Source organism: Electrophorus electricus, chromosome 19 (genome assembly GCF_041902795.1).
Source record: "Electrophorus electricus isolate QZ-2024a chromosome 19, ASM4190279v1, whole genome shotgun sequence".
Classification (NCBI taxonomy): Eukaryota; Metazoa; Chordata; class Actinopteri; order Gymnotiformes; family Gymnotidae; genus Electrophorus; species Electrophorus electricus.
The window spans coordinates 13,205,001-13,221,095 of NC_137515.1; the positions used below are offsets into that span (position 1 = coordinate 13,205,001).

At 47.3% G+C, this 16,095-nt stretch overlaps 1 protein-coding gene across 4 annotated transcripts in view; it reads right to left on the reverse strand.

Moving 5' to 3' along the window:
- The window catches only part of LOC113570017 (roundabout homolog 1-like), a 129,385-nt gene that overhangs the window by 104,701 nt on the left and 8,589 nt on the right, over positions 1-16,095 (reverse strand). For all 4 annotated transcript variants that reach the window (XM_081702258.1, XM_081702259.1, XM_081702260.1 and 1 more), the window contains exon 2: positions 10,238-10,381. In XM_081702258.1, the coding sequence (XP_081558384.1) occupies positions 10,238-10,331 (94 nt within the window). In that variant the 5' untranslated portion in view covers positions 10,332-10,381. The remainder of the gene's footprint in view (positions 1-10,237; positions 10,382-16,095) is intronic.

Genomic DNA, 16,095 nt, shown 5'->3' on the forward strand with positions numbered 1-16,095 from the left:
ACCTCATCTCTCCATCTCTCCACAAGCGCCTCATTTAGTGTTACCTGTCGGACCCACTCCTCTTCATTCCCACCCTCCTCTCAAGGGCGCGACCCCCTCACTCTCATGCTATTACACACCATCTGACACACACACACACACACACACACACACATGCACACACACACACGCACGCACGCACACGCTCCCTCTCACCCTCTCTGACACACACACACACGCACACACACACACACACACACGCACACACACACGCACACACACACACGCACGCACGCACGCACACGCTCCCTCTCACCCTCTCTGACACACACACACACACACACGCACGCACACGCTCCCTCTCACCCTCTCTGACACACACACACACACACGCACACGCTCCCTCTCACCCTCTCTGACACACACACACACACACGCGCACGCACACGCTCCCTCTCACCCTCTCTGACACACACACACACACACACACACGCGCACGCACGCACACGCTCCCTCTCACCCTCTCTGACACACACACACACACACACACACGCGCACGCACGCACACGCTCCCTCTCACCCTCTCGTTGAACCTTTTTTTCTCTCTTTCATTCTCACACCTTTTCTTTTCTCATTCTTGTCTTCTGTTACTGGAGCCCCAGCCCTGCTGCCCCCTTACTCTCTCTCTCTCTCTCTCTCTCCCTGGTACAGGGGTCATGTTGCCATATTTCGAACATCAGCTCAGTAATGGTCTACCTGGGGACTGTCCCTATACCACTGCAACTAACCCTCTCTGTTACCTCTTCTGAGTTTCTATCCCTAACTCAGCCTTACACCAACAGACATGGAACTGGGGACTATTTTCCTCGTAACAGTAGGACAGTTTCTTCTGTTCGTATTTTGTGGCACTGCATTACTTCCCTACAGGAAGATATGCTTTTCCCTCTTTTTATTTGCATTTCTAAGATGTGTGAAAGGTCTTGATAGATCTGTTAGATGTGAACTGCAATTCTCGCCGCTAACTCAACTGATCAATATGCGTTTGCTCTAGCCAGTGTTTTTACATGTAACTGAAGCATACACAGTTCTTTATGCTGGTGGTCTCAATACTAGTGCAAGGCGCAATATTTTCTGTAGTGCAAAGTTTGTACAGTATTAAAATGTATGTGTGAGATTTGCTTGTCCTTGTGTTACAGTGAGGCTTATCTCTTCCTATCTACTGCTTTTGTACAGATGTATTCACTTGGGAGTGCTGTGGATAAACTAAAGTAGCTAAATATCACACTGACATTTTTAGCCAATATTTTCTAGAACTTTCTCAAGGGCAGTGTGTGTGCAAAACGAGTCAAGCTTAACAGTGAAAATGATTGTTTTATAGGGAAAAAAAAGCTACAGCCTATGTTTTCAGTTGATCTTAGAAGAAAGCTGTCCCCATGGTCTCCTACATAGCAGTGTGAGTATACAGATCCCTCCTGTTCATGATCCGTCCCATTCAGCACCTGCAGAGTCGGGGCCATGGGCTGGGCCCCCCCCCCCAACACGTAGTCTGGCCACCATGCTCCAATTACAGCCCATAATTACAGCCCATATGATAGGTCAAGGTCGGACTGTGTTTATACAGTGGATTTGAGATACAATTAGAATGCATATGAGGTTGCTACTTCATACAGCCACAATGAAACTAGACTGGGGAAAAGGAATTTTGTGGGAATAATGAAGGAACTGACACTATGCATTGGGATTCATTCATTCTCTGTTATTGGATTAAGTGGCAGTGATTGCAGGGAAGGGGGCTTGATTCCAGCGTCTGCCTCGAGCAGCTAAGCGTGGTGGGTGAAGGGTCCAGAGGTGTGGCCGTTCACGGAGGAGAAGACCCTGGTGCCCCCCCCAACATACCCTCTTCCAAACCACCTTCCCCCCACCCCACCGAACCAACCAACCTTCCCTCCCAGCTGCAGAGACGCTGATGAGGAACCAGTCCACAGAAAGGCCAAAGGCTGAACATTGATTTCATCCTTATCAATTCAGAGCCTTCATTCCAGGTGCATGCGGCTTTCTGCCGAGCCGATACAAAGGCGGGAGCTGCGAGTGATTGCTAATCAATGATGGGCGCGCTAAGCTGGGCCCCGATCCCCATGCAAACGCAAGAATCGAATCGTTCATTTGTGTGTGTGTGTGTGTGTGTGTGTGTGTGTGTGTAGTGTTGAAGCCTAAGGCTTTGTCTGAAGGACTGAGAGCCATAAGTGAACGCAGAAGAGACATAGACTAATGCGTTCTCCAGTGAAGGGCTCCCCATACCAGATCAAGATGGCAAGAAAAAGCTGCTGCTAGCTGGAGGCAGGAATTTCACAATTCCCAGCATCAAATAGCCACCAACTGTTCTGCCAGCTGAGTTCAGGGCCACTTTGTTCCTTTTTTTTAAGTTCGCAATTCCCGCACTCTCTCCTAAAGCCCAAATCGCCGTACATCCCGAGTGCCGGCAGGACAGATGCACCGGTGCGCTGCATCTCCAGCGGGGTCACATGCGAGGGGACGGCTGAGTGTCTGTCGGTGGGGAAAACGGAGGGGCCGCGGCTTTCCAGGAACGACATGTCACTTACAGGAAGATTAATGACCCAACTTGGTGTGGTTGCGCGTCTGAAAAGCCACAAAGGTCCCCAGCCTCTGCGCCCGTGAGCACGCCGAGATGGAAAAAAAAAAAAACCCAGAGTGCGGATCCGATTCAGGCGGCCAATCAGTGCCACGGGCCGAGGTCCGGTGAGCTGGGGCTTGGCCCTGCCTCCTCTCTCACGTATTGCTGGCCATGCTAGCAAGGGGGCGAGGCAGCAGGAGAACGTGCCTCATGAATATATTCAACGTCTCCCGTGGAGCCTCCTGCAGAGGATGAAAGTGGAAGTGCATGGGAACAAGAGTAGCAGGTGCAGGTTTGGAAGTGTGTGTGTGTTTGTGCGTGTATGTTTATGCATGTGTGTGTATGCGTGTACCACCGCCAATGGTTGGACAATTTGCTCTGCATACAAATGAGATGAGACTGTGGGGAAAATTGACAAATAGGGAAGTAGAGAACAGAGAGAGAGAGAGAGAGAGAGAGAGAGAGAAAAAGAAAGAGCCTGTAAAGAAAAGAAAGGTCTGTGTGCATAGTGGACAAGATAATGACCTCTCAGTCACCATGTCATCCTGACAGGCCTTGGATGTGTGGGAATGTGTTCTTTGTCTTTGTGTTCTGTCAACGCTGTCACTATACCTATCCTATTCCTGTCACCCTGACAGGGCAAATTGTAGACTCAAACATAGCACGTGCAAATCCTCAGCAACAGCACCTGCGTGCGCTGACAGCACAGCAGGGGCTCGCGTGGCTCTCCAGGCTGAGGCAACAGTAATCAGCATACGCCCGGGAAGGAAAGCATACGAGGGTGACAGAGAGCGGCTGCAGACAGACACCAGCGACTGGCAGCCTCGGCAACCGGGCCGCGGCGACACGGCTCACCACCATCCCCTCGTGCCACTCACGACTCCAGCGTACATGTGTATTGTGTGTGTGTGTGGTTTAAGTTTAGACTATGACTTAGGTTTCGTGTCTAACCCTAGGATGCACACACGCAGACACACACACACACGCACACACACCTGCGTGCTCAATCGAACCAGCAGCTTCCCAGCAGCCTATCAGCTCTTAGCCAGGCTACAATGTTCGGTTCTGAGATGTCGCCATGACAACTGGCCGATGAGTGTTTGAGGGCTGGAAATGTGGGGGGCCATCAAGTACAGTTGTTAATGTATCAAAACTAAGCAACCTAACCATGCACACAGCACATTCTCGGGTATGGAGAGGCTCTTTGAGCCAGTCGGTGTGTGGGTGTGTGTGTGTGTGTGTGTGTGTGTGTGTGTGTGTGTGTGTGTGTGTGTGTGTGTGTGTGTGTGTGTGTGTGTGTGTGGAGTGATTGGGTGTGGTGTTCAGTAGCTCATTCAGAAGCTCCACTTTATGGAGCTGGTAGACACCTGTCAGGTAGCTGATGCTCAGAATTTACGATGAACGCGTTGCAGTGTTACAAAGACATGCCCAAACATGTCTGAACGGCTCTTTGTTACTCTTTCTCTTTCGCGGGTGTTGACTTTAATGTTCAGCCTAATGCTCTTCTTTCTCTTTCTAGTTCTCTCTCATTCTCATTCTCTTTTTTCTCTCCTTCTCGTCGGAAGCCCCATCCCTATGAAGTATGAAAAACTCCGATGGCTCCAAGCTAAGACTGACTACACAGACAGAGTTTAGTCTTAGCCTAAACTCGGCCTCGTGTATATTGCTTTTGAAATGGAAATTAACTTAATCTGTGTCTGAAAATCAGTCCACTGATTATTACAAACTAAATCACAGAATACATGTAGCTAACGTGAATAACGAGCCGTCACGGTCCCCTTCGGTAGACGAACCCACCGGTGACAAACAGCACACGGCACAGCCGTGATGTATAAGCTCAGATCTGGATTCCAGCACCCATGTTTTCAGCGGAAAGAAATACTGATACTGCAGCACTTTCAGCTGTGCTACCGCCCCCGCTGACAGGCCGCGTTACCCCTGACCAGAGTTCGGCTTGCACACCGCTGATAAGTGCCTTCCCGTCTGAGAGGAGCACGGATCTTGTCTTATCCGAGCTTGTAAACATAATATGTGATGAGTGCTACTAATTACTTTAGATCTTTGTCACTCTTGTTGTCATTATTCATTTACGGACACGCGCGCACACACACACACACACACACACACACACACACACACACACACACACACACACACACACACACACACACTGGGCAATTTCCGCCATCATCCCACTCTTCTGCCCACACTTGCGTGTCCATCTGCTGGGAGCTGCTGCTCCTCAACTCCAGCAGGTTACAGCGCACGCGTGCCGTGAGAAACCCTCTTCATCTCCTTCATCAAGGCACTGAGACAACGGAATAAACCCACTTCACGCATGTTTTCACACAGGTGCAGCGGAACGTCCGACTTCTGAAGAGCCGCTCCGGGCTCGGGGGCAGGTCAGTTCAGTTCGAAACATCTTCCAACCTAACAGATGGTGAGGGCCGTCCTGCACCGCACGTACATGCACATGCGTAGTTTTCTGGAACAACAGAGATGGGGGCTTGTCCGGTTACATCCCACAACAGCACGTGCAGAAGCTGGGAATGGAAGCGGAGCAGGTTGGGTTTATGTGGACTGCGTTGTTTAACTTTCTGGACAAATTCGAGGGTTATCTGAGTGTGCTAATCCAAAGCCATTTCTTTTCAACTCCATTTTGCACATGAACAAGTTCACACACACACACACACACACACACATACACACAGCCCTGTTGGTGATATATGCTGCTGGGTGTTCCTGGTTATTGGCGATCGTCATCTCCTTACCAGCTGTGCTAGAGGAAGTGAAAATGCACGACCGAAGCCAGAACTTAAAGCAGCACCAGTCAGCCATGCTAGCGGTGTTAGGTACATCTGCAACAACAATGTTATCTCTGAAGCTCCTCACCCTGGGGTAAATGTGAAGATGATCCCGATTACTGCGGCAGGCCTAGAGGCACCATGGGAAATGAAGTCCGTTCAGTGCACAGGTCTGATCAGATAGAAGACATATCACTCGCGCACTCGCACATAACCCCGGAGTTATCTACACGCGGCCGTATCTCGCGAAGTGCAGTTCATCAGCGCTTGCATTTCCTGCAGCGATTCATGAGAAGCAGCCGCGCAAACTGAGCTCTCGGGAAGCGGACCACCGCGGAGCAGACTGCATGCACGTCCGCAGATCGAAAGAGAGATGATCTCAGAAGCAACGCTGGACCCATTACACGCGTGGACTGCCCCCAGCAGAAAGTGAACTACACAACAGAAATGCTATCAGCAAACTGTTTCACGAGTCTAATTAACACACGTGTTCAGGGGTTGCAGGGAGAAGACACCGATGACACACACAAAATGATCGCAAGGTCAGGTAACTTCGGCAGTAACTCCTACGCCGCCCACATGCACAGTAATGTGATGCTAAGGCGGCTAATTAAAGACATCCGTGCTAACACACAAGCTCTTCATTAAGCACTCCAATAACAACAGCGTATCTGTTACACGGATAATACGTGGTCTGATCTCTTTGCCAGACTAGCCTGCTTCAGCTTAGAGAAATCGAAAGGCATGAACAAAAGTTTTCAGTAAGAACTTAATAAGATATCGACCTCTGTCTGCCAGTCACTGACGCGTGAACAACATTCTCTGGCAGACGTCATTTTAAACCTCTGCTGATAATATCCAAAACATATTGACATCTGAGCACATTCCCAATCTTATAATAGTGCTACTACCCACTTCTATCCATAAAAGGGATTTGAACATCATTAAAAATCAAGTCAAGAGATGTTGTCTCCAGCATGAGAAGCTGCTGACTGTACAAGGGTTAGTAATCACACTGACGTTGCTCACCTTCTACAATACAAATATGCAATCATTTATCGATCATTCTAGCTTAGTGTAATCTCAGTTGTGTTGTGATTCGTTATTCATGTAAAACCAAGAAAGTTTAGAGAGTTTAGGATCAGCTGGAAACTGCCACGCCGTACCTGTTTCAGAATGTCAAAGGATCCACGTCTGCGTAAACGTCAAAGTATTAGCACTAATGCGCTGAAGGTCAGGAGTCAATATCAGCTGTAAGTTGTTAAGAGCCAACACGGTGTTAGAAGCTTACATGTGTTACCACAGCCTGCATCCTTCGAAATGGTCAGTTTAAAACAAAATAAAAGATGTGTGCTCTGACATTTTGGTGTTTCATACATGGATTTGTGGAAACAGATTGGTTTGTCTCCGTTTCTCTCGTTAGTATAATCCTGAAGTTTTGTGTTCGTTTCTGATAAATGGCACAAGCAGCGCTTCCTAAGCGGCGCTGAAGTCTGAGCCCTGCCGTAGCCGTAACGGGAACGTTTCAACCACCTTCTTATTTCCATTACTGCTCGAGGCCCCCCTGAAAACTCCAGTCCTCTACCCGGTCCCAGTCTTTTATCTCTCATCACTGTGTCATCGTTGGGATGCTTGCCAAGGTGCGGTTGTGCTGTGCTTCAGAGCAGAATGAACTCAGCCCGGCAGAGGCCAGCCATGTCACCTCATCGGCAGAGCCAGGCTCTTCCCTGCGTTCTCTGGAAAAAACGCGCTTCCTCCTTCGGCCGTGTAAATGACTGATGCTTCAGACGGACACCGCGAGCCGTTAAGGCTTCAAGCGTGTCAGAAAGCCTTAGAAGAGAAAGGTCGGTTGTGCCCACGGAGCTAAAACTGGATCGGACGGTAGATGTGGCAAACAGAAGAGTAAAAGTGAACGTTGTTCAAGTTCACTGGGAAAAGAATAGCTATTGAAAAAAATACAGAACATAGAAGTTAATAAAAGTGAATACTGGCTTGTGGATCGGGTGTCATGTTATAAATCTCTAAAGCAGGAGAGCATTCGGGAGCAAACTGCGGACCTGCTCATTCTCAAACCGTCATCATTTGCAGTGTACGCCATAGATTTTACTGAGACCACAATAAGAGCAATGGTGACTAACATACAAAATCAGTAACCATAAAATGACCTTTTCTTTCCGGTGTAGAAAATATCACGGCAGAGGGCACAGAACAAAAGCTGAATTAGGTCGTATCCTTTCCTCTTTTCTGATGATTTTCAAGAAGCACAGGGAACTGCCAAATGTGAAATGGAGTCAAATACACCTCATTAACATGGCAATCTAGTTATCTGTGCGATGCATCCGTGCTGTGTGGAAACACGGGGTCGACACTCTACAGGGACGTTCGCTGAGCAGCAGGCAAATATACGAAGAAGTATGGCTCGCTCCCAGCCCTTTCTGGTCCTTTCTCTCCTTCGCTATGGCAGGCCATCAGCGCCGAGGGCAGCGACCCTGGATCATTGATCCGGGATCAATTTAGCGGGATTCTTACCTGAGTCTACAAAGGGCTCGATGTTTACAGGTATGTGTCCACATATGCTACTAATTAGTTTTCCTTCTTTGTGATTTTTTTTGGGGGGGTCAGCTGGGGGTGGGGTGGGGTGGTTCATTAATGATGTCACATAGTACTATGCAGGGTGGACAGTGCAGGGCTAAAATCCTGCTGTTATTCTAGGGCAGTATCAAAAATCAGTGTGCCATTTAAAATAATGCATACTCAATAAGTTAGTATGCAAAAGAAGAATGCATTGCATGCAGTATTACTATATTAGTATGCATGCAAAAAAAAAAAACTATGCAGTATAATATAGTAGTTTAGGTGCTTCATACACAATAGGGCATTGATACTTATCTGATGATATTAGAAGTACATTTTTCTTTGGGTTATCACAAAGATATATGCCAGAAAGCTTTATTTTATCATGTTTATCAGGGGTTTTCAAACCTTAAGCATCTCATTGTATGAAGTAATGTAAACAGTAGATCTGAAGAATCAAATCATTTTTCATTACGGAAAATGCAAAACAAGCATGCATCAGTCATAATATCACAGTGTACACATAACTTATGCGTACTCAGGAAACTAGTATGGAAATAAAGAATGCATACTCAGTATGCATGCAATATAAGTGTGCATACAAAATTAAGGTAATAATTATGCTTCGATTACAGTGTGGTCTTGATACATATCACCCAAAAATAAGTATAAAAGATATGTGTGCATAGTTAAACATTGTTTCAAGACAAACTGGCATGGCTAGTCGAAGCATGGCATCACTTAATACAACGCCCAATGCACTGACCACCCATCACAAATGCATTCCTGACTTTGTGCTCAGCACTCCTAGATTACACATCCTCCCCTCCCTCTCTGCTCCGCCTTATAAATGTGTGCCTTTCCCAATGCCATTCAAGCCCCTTCTCCCAATATGGATGGACTGTTGCCATAAAAAGTACATATTCATTTGATTTATTCAGTTGCCTATTCACACATTTTACTCATGTGCAGTTCACCACGTTATAGAACAGGGCACCGATCCTGAATCCATCAAAAATTACTGCACAAGCCATTATGTCTTTTACCAAATGGACTAAGAGAGACAAGCACATCCATATCTGTTCGGTACAGCAGTGGCAGGCGTGGCCGCTATTGTTGCCCTTCGCAGACGTTGGGTATTGGGATGTGACTGCCCTAAAGCAGCAGGACGACAATTAATGAGCCCAGCAGTGAGCGCTTAGTACAGGAGAAATGAGGCCAGCCTCAAAGGCCTCGAGCAGCAGCGACGTCTCTGTCTCTGTCCAATGGCTGACCTCCGTGTGAGCCAGAGATAAAAGCCCATTCACACTCTCCCTGTGACAGATGCGGTAATTACCTTCATCGTGGAGATGTGCGAGTCCATGTGTGTGTGTGTGTGTGTGTGTGTGTGTGTGTGTGTGTATGAGATTGTGTGCCTACTATGCGATATCCTGCCCACTTCTCCCAGTCAATGCTCAGACGTTTTTGGAGTTGGGGTGTGTGTGTGTGTGTGTGAGTGTGCATGTGTGCACATGTTTGCGTGCGTTCACACCTGCGTGTGATTTTAATTAGCCATTAGCCATAATTTCAGATTTCATTAGGAGAAGCGGCGGCCTGGACCGAGTGGAGCGGTTATCTCTAGGACAGGGTTCATTTGGATGGCACTGCGGCAGGGAACCGGATCTCACGGCTGGCCCTGGCGAGCGACGGCCGTGCCTGTTTGTCCTGTGACGTTGCTGCCAGGACAGCGAGTTGATGCGGGCTGCCAACAGGCCGTGCGCATCCGAGCGATCCCGCTGTCACTTCAGCTCATCCCAGCTCAACATGTCACGGACAAACCCACTGCAGCACCTACTAGATTGGAGGGAAAACGGAGAGAAAACAGGGTGGGGACGGAATGATACGGACGGATTGATCTGGATGGAGCAAGGGGCGGAAAATGAGGCAGGGGTGTTATAACTTTCCCAGGAGCCACAGCTCAGGGAACAAAACCAGACAGGAGCAGCAGAGATAGCAGGCGTGTGATGGGACTGAGGTCTAAATGTAATGAGGCACTGCAGTGGAGAGCCTTACTCTTAATTCAAAAGATCCCTGTCCGTTGGTCCACACGGACGGTACAGTGAAAAAATGGCTGGCGAGAATGTGAATGAGTGTGTGAATCATTTTGCAGTCAAACGAGCATTCTAGCGATCAGGGACCCGGTCTCTGGGACTCTGGGTGTAGGTGTGTGAAGAGACCTTCCTCCGAGTATTCCGGGCTGATTTCTTACCTGCAGCGATGGACTCTTCCGGAGGCTCGGAGCCGGCCAATCCCAGCAGAGCAGAGACGGTGAACAGAGTGATGCCTGACCACGTGACCCGCATGCTGTCTCACTGTGCCAGCATCCCCGTTCACACTGTTTCCCTCTGTGAACCTGCGGATGGGGGGGGGGGAGAGATCATGCCAATTATAGAAGGTAATCATAAGGGCTCTTTAGCTTGCAAGATCATGCCTGCACAAATGTTTCAAGTGAAACCAACAAGCCAGAACCACACAGATCACCCAACACACGGATGGCCATGGCCTTAAAAACTCAACAAAGCGGTTAGAAGACACGACTGGCCAGAATGCCCGTTGAAGATCAAGCCTCCCTGAAGAACTACAGACATTGTCCTAAGATGAGAGGTCTCTCTGCTGTCTTGCGGTAACTGCTGGGGTGAGATGCCCCTGGCAGACCAGGCTCTGGTCAGTAATTATCTACACACATATTCCAGCAGCTGAAAAACAGAATGGGAAGTCATGACAGCCTGCGTTTGGCTCTACTCATCACGTTCTGGCTGCTGGGCTCCATAAAACCTTTCCTACAGTATTTTAAAGACCCGTGGAGATGAATGACAACTTAATTCTGCTAAAGCGCTCTGAAGGCAATTTTAGAGAGTGAACGTGAATAAGTAGTTAGTGACGGAGAGTCCAGGCAGAGAGCAGACATGTAATAGACAGCAGAGGCAGGAAGATGGATGAGGCATGAAAAGAAGGGCCCACCCATCAGAGTGGAACTGCGCTCTAACGGTTTACCTCCGATCTGATCTGGATCTACTTTCTCTTAGAGCACAAAGGAAGAAACGTGCGCATTCACTTTCTGTCTCTCATAACTAATGTTCATTAGTTTAGCGAATAGACACTGCAGAGACGTCAGACACTTTCACAAACTCACACATAGACACGCAAACATGTAAAGACGCACACACACACACACACACACACACACACACACACACACACACACTCCCTCTTGCAAGTTGACTCTGTCACAGCCCATTCCCCAGTTTAGTAAATTAATTAGTGAGGATCATGTGGCTGAAGTGTGTGTGGCCGCCCTGCCTTGCACAGACCCGCTGATCATGGCCCTGCCGATGAGAGCAGCTCCACTTGGCTTTACTGTTCAGCCATCTGTGAAGCAAAATGCCTGCCTGGCTGGCAGCCTCTCCTATCACCAACCAGAACTCTCCTGTTCCAACACACACAAACACACACACACACACACACACAGAGGAGCTGCTGGGGGAGCTCCTTTCTTTCAGTAACTTCTTGGAAGGAAATGCAGGCAGCAAGATGTTCGCTAATTTCCCATGACAGCATAAAAAAAAGTAAATCTTTTTGGAACACGAAGAACCATAAGGTATATGTATTTGATTTATGTAAAATCAACATGTACACATCCGACATCTCTTCACTGTAACATTTCCTCATATCCAGTCCTGTTCCTTCAAATCTCTCCGAATGGTAGAAAAAAATCTGGTAAATACGTTACCAAGGCTTAAGAACACACTGAAGACATTGTCAGAATCTGTCTTTCAGAACCATATAGCAGAATAAATGGATTTCCCAATATTTTTCTTTTTTGCATTTATTTTTTTCATTGTCTATACAATATTGAGAACCTTTGTCACATTCAGTAGTATCAAGTGTGGCAGCATCTAACTATGAGTGAAATTTCAAGGAGAGTGTGAAAAACACACTCTCCTTTCCATCGAGCCATGTTATAAATATTCATAAGTATAAAATGTGTATACAATCGGTATACAAATACAAGCATTTCGATCAACTTGGACCCTTACATGGTATGATCTAGTTCTCGGCAGCTCTTTGGATTAGTACTGTACAGCCCTGCACACAAAGCCATGTTTCACTGACTGGTTCATTCTATAAAGTGTGTGTTTGTCAGGAGAATGTCTGAGGTGTCTGTTCAGGCATGTCTGTCTTGCAGAAACAAAACTAATTAAGCCTTCTTGGGAACATGTCTAACTAAAATAATAGCATATATATTTTTAAATATATATGCTTTGCTGTGTTTACTGTAATGTTTGTCTTTAGTTCATTCTGCATTGCTATCATCCCTTTATGTCTGTTACTGTTTAATCGGTGCTCATCCTGGTATGTTTCATGCTGCCATTACACTGTGGCCCCAAGAAATTCTGCTTCACTCAGTGCATGTGTGTGATAGAGAGAGAGAGACTTCTGGCCTTTGACTTCTGGCCCCCACTTTCTTATAAGTCTCAAGGCACAACCAATTGAAAAGGATTCCCAGTTTTCTTTGTAAGGGCCTACCTTCATGGCCCTTATGAGGAACTACAATCCCATACAGGCAGTGTCAAATATTGTGCAACAGAGAATATTTAGGGCTAGGGTCTCTGGGAGCACACTGGTGCTACTGCTACACTCGAGAAGACACTTCACTGTAAAAATCCCACTGGCAATGTAATTTAGCCCAAGACTCAACTGCGAGACCCTGCGTGCTGGTGAAAGACCTGCCCATGATGAATAAGATATGAACTGGTCATCCCAGCAGTAAAACAAAGGTAAACAAGCAAGCAAACGGCATCAGAGCTGAAGCGTCAGACGAGAAGGTGGTGGGTTCGCTGAAGAACATCTAGCCACGCTGCGGACCTAAAGCATCCCATCAAAGGGGTTTCTACATTGGCTCTCCTTTTGAGATAAGGACTAGGCATTCTTCTGTGTCTGGAAAAGCCTCCCAGAAAGTGTGGAAGTAATGTTGGTGTTGTGGGTGTGTGTGTTATGGCTGTGGCAGCACTGTGGGTAATTAGCTCCCAGCAGCACCTGCAGTTAAGGGATGCAGTACACGGGCTGATTAAGCTTCCAAGCTCCTGACTCGGAGAGGAGCTCTCTTTAGTCTCTTAATCCCTCGTTCACTTTCATTTCTACCCCCTCCCCCTCCACCCAACCCCTCCACCCAACCCCCTCCACCCAACCCCCTTTCCTAGAAGTGGCTCGGAGCAGGAGCAGTTAGACTCATGCTTTTGTCTACCAGAGCAAACAACTGCCCATGCTCCACCAGAGGACTGTTTGATGAGACGAATCCCTCCGTGTTCTGAAAAACTCTCAAAAATTCATTTTTTTGTTCACCTAGTACATTTTGGCTACTTCTGCACTGCGGCGATTCGGGAGTTTATGTTCTCTGTGCCGCGTGTCCTCTTCTCAGAGATCAAAGAAGGATGAGTTTTGTTGTAGTTCGCTAGTTTCCGAAAGGGTGGGGGTAGAAACAGAGCTTTAGGGCTGAGAGATGGTGTGGTGTGGGTGCGGTATCAGTTGCTGTTAAAGCTGACAAGACACGGGAGGCCCCGTCTGTCATCAGAAAGCCATAAAACACCATCAGCAAAGGTAACAGTTAATAATTCTCCCCAAGCTTAATGTAGTGTAACATACTGAGATTAGTATGACAGGGTGGATCAATGAACTCATGATGAAAATGTTTTCTTAACACAAACATTAAAAGTGAATTGGTGAAAATGAATATGTATTATCAGTTTAAAGTTACTTTGCATGAAATGAATGAAAAAATTAACAAAGAGGGTTTTGGATTTTTCAATTTTTTTATTTATTTATATATATTTTTTTACCAAACTAGTTGCAAATCCAACCATATCTGTGTCAAGTAGATTTCTGTAAAGCTGCTCTCTGACAGCACATGTTCTAAAAAGCACCATACAAATAAAATTCAATTTGAATTTGAATTTGAATTTATAAAACCTATTTTGGTGCAGTGTAACAACAAAATCCACTGGTAGTTATTTACAAATCTCATAATAAATATTTTGCTAGATCCCCAGTGAGGAGTGCGCTCTGCACACTGAGACTACATTACCCACAACACCTCATTAACATAATGGGATTAACCTTCCAGCACACACAATGAATCATGTCTTATGCACACACACATGGAAGATATATTACTGATAGCATTCAGTCTTATCTCGATGTGCATGTTAACACAGAACTGCGTATCAGAGAGAATTACAATGCGTACGGTGAGATTGAGTGGGCAGAGTTATGGACTGTCATGAAGACAGACTGCGTCCTGTAGGGATGACTAGATATAGTGTCATCAGGACTGTCAACTATCAAAGGCATAGTGTTAGTTTAGAATATGAGGGAAAAATATGAGCATGGTAATATATTTTGATGAAAACTGATGAAATGATGCACTCCAAAAACAACAAAAGAAACCCTTTTGGTAGCGATCGCATTTACAATCTAAAAAACTCATTTCACTGTTACTGACATTTAAAGTGTTAACCCCTGAAAGTGGTGCATAACGCAGCTATTCTGAAGCCATCGTCCGCTTGCATCAGGGGAGAGCCGCATGGCTACAATAAGCTGGCAGTTTCAAATAAACAACATGTAGAATTATTGCAGACCACTTTCAACCAAACGATTAGTGCTTCAGTGCAAAAAAACTGAGAGTTGAAGAAGCAATGCTGGATTCTGGCCACAGTAAGGCCCCCGTGCGACGTAGTCTGGTCCTTCTGCACACTCATCTGCAGAGTCGTTCACCAAAGTGGAGGCTGGCATTCACCTGCAGACACATTAACCAGTCTTTTTGTCTCTTCTGCAGAGCTTTGAAAGTGGCCTTCAGCAAACAGAGAATGGGGTCCAGATAAGGGTAAAGGCGACAGCTGATTAGCCCCTTCAGGCTGTTCTTCTGACAGGAGGAAACTTCGCCTCGCCCCGTTTTAACAGATTGCCAATATGAGAGAGCAGATCTGTGCAGGCGGGAGGAGGTGCAGATCAGAGTGACGCTTCAGACCGTGAAGCATCCGTAAAGCAGCCTTTTCACTTCGTTACTTTCACTTCGTTACTGTTTTACTCTTTCCCTCTCTCGCTCCCTATTTCAGTATCTCACTCTTTCTTTTGGTCTCTTTCTAATTGTCTCTCTCTCTTTCTCTCTCGCTCTGTCCAGCTGTCTCTCTCTTTTAGTCTCTCTCTACTCTCTCGATCTCCCATCCTCTTTCACTTGCAGTCTCACTCTCATTCTCTCTCCCTCCCATTATCTCACGCTCTCTTTCAATCTTTCTGTCATTCTTTTTCATCCTCTTTTTTCTTTATCTCTCTCGTGTGGGGAGCACTCTCCCTCCCTCCCAGGAAGGATAAATCCATAGCATGCAAGACAGATTTAGCAACACCTCTGCAGTATATAAGAAGTGAGAGAGAGCGAGAGATAGAGAGAGAGAGAAAGAGAGATGGGTTCAGCATGATCTGGCCTCAGTGCTCACCACAGCAACAATCCTCAGAACAATCCCCAACATTACTCGGACTGCGATCAATGGCTCTCAGCTTGAAGAGCTGGTAAACAGGAGGCTCTGGCTCAGTAGTGACACTCGCACATGATGCAGTCTGTGGTGCGCTGGGTCTGTGGTAGACTGGGTCTGTGGTGTGCTGGGTCTGTGATGGGCTGTATCTGTGGTGGGCTGGGTCTGTGGTGCGCTGGGTCTGTGATGCGCTGGGTCTGTGGTGGGCTGTGTCTGTGGTGGGCTGGGTCTGTGGTCCGCTGGGTCTGTGGTGGGCTGTGTCTGTGGTGCGCTGGGTCTGTGGTGCGCTGGGTCTGTGGTGGGCTGTGTCTGTGGTGCGCTGGGTCTGTGCTGTGCTGGGTCTGTGGTGGGCTGGGTCTGTGGTGGGCTGTGTCTGTGGTCCACTGGGTCTGTGTTGGGCTGTGTCTGTGGTAGACTGGGTCTGTGGTGGGCTGTGTCTGTGGTGGGCTGGGTCTGTGGTGGGCTGGGTCTGTGGTGGGCTGGGTCTGTGGTCCGCTGGGTCTGTGTTGGGCTGTGTCTGTGGTAGACTGGGTCTGTGGTG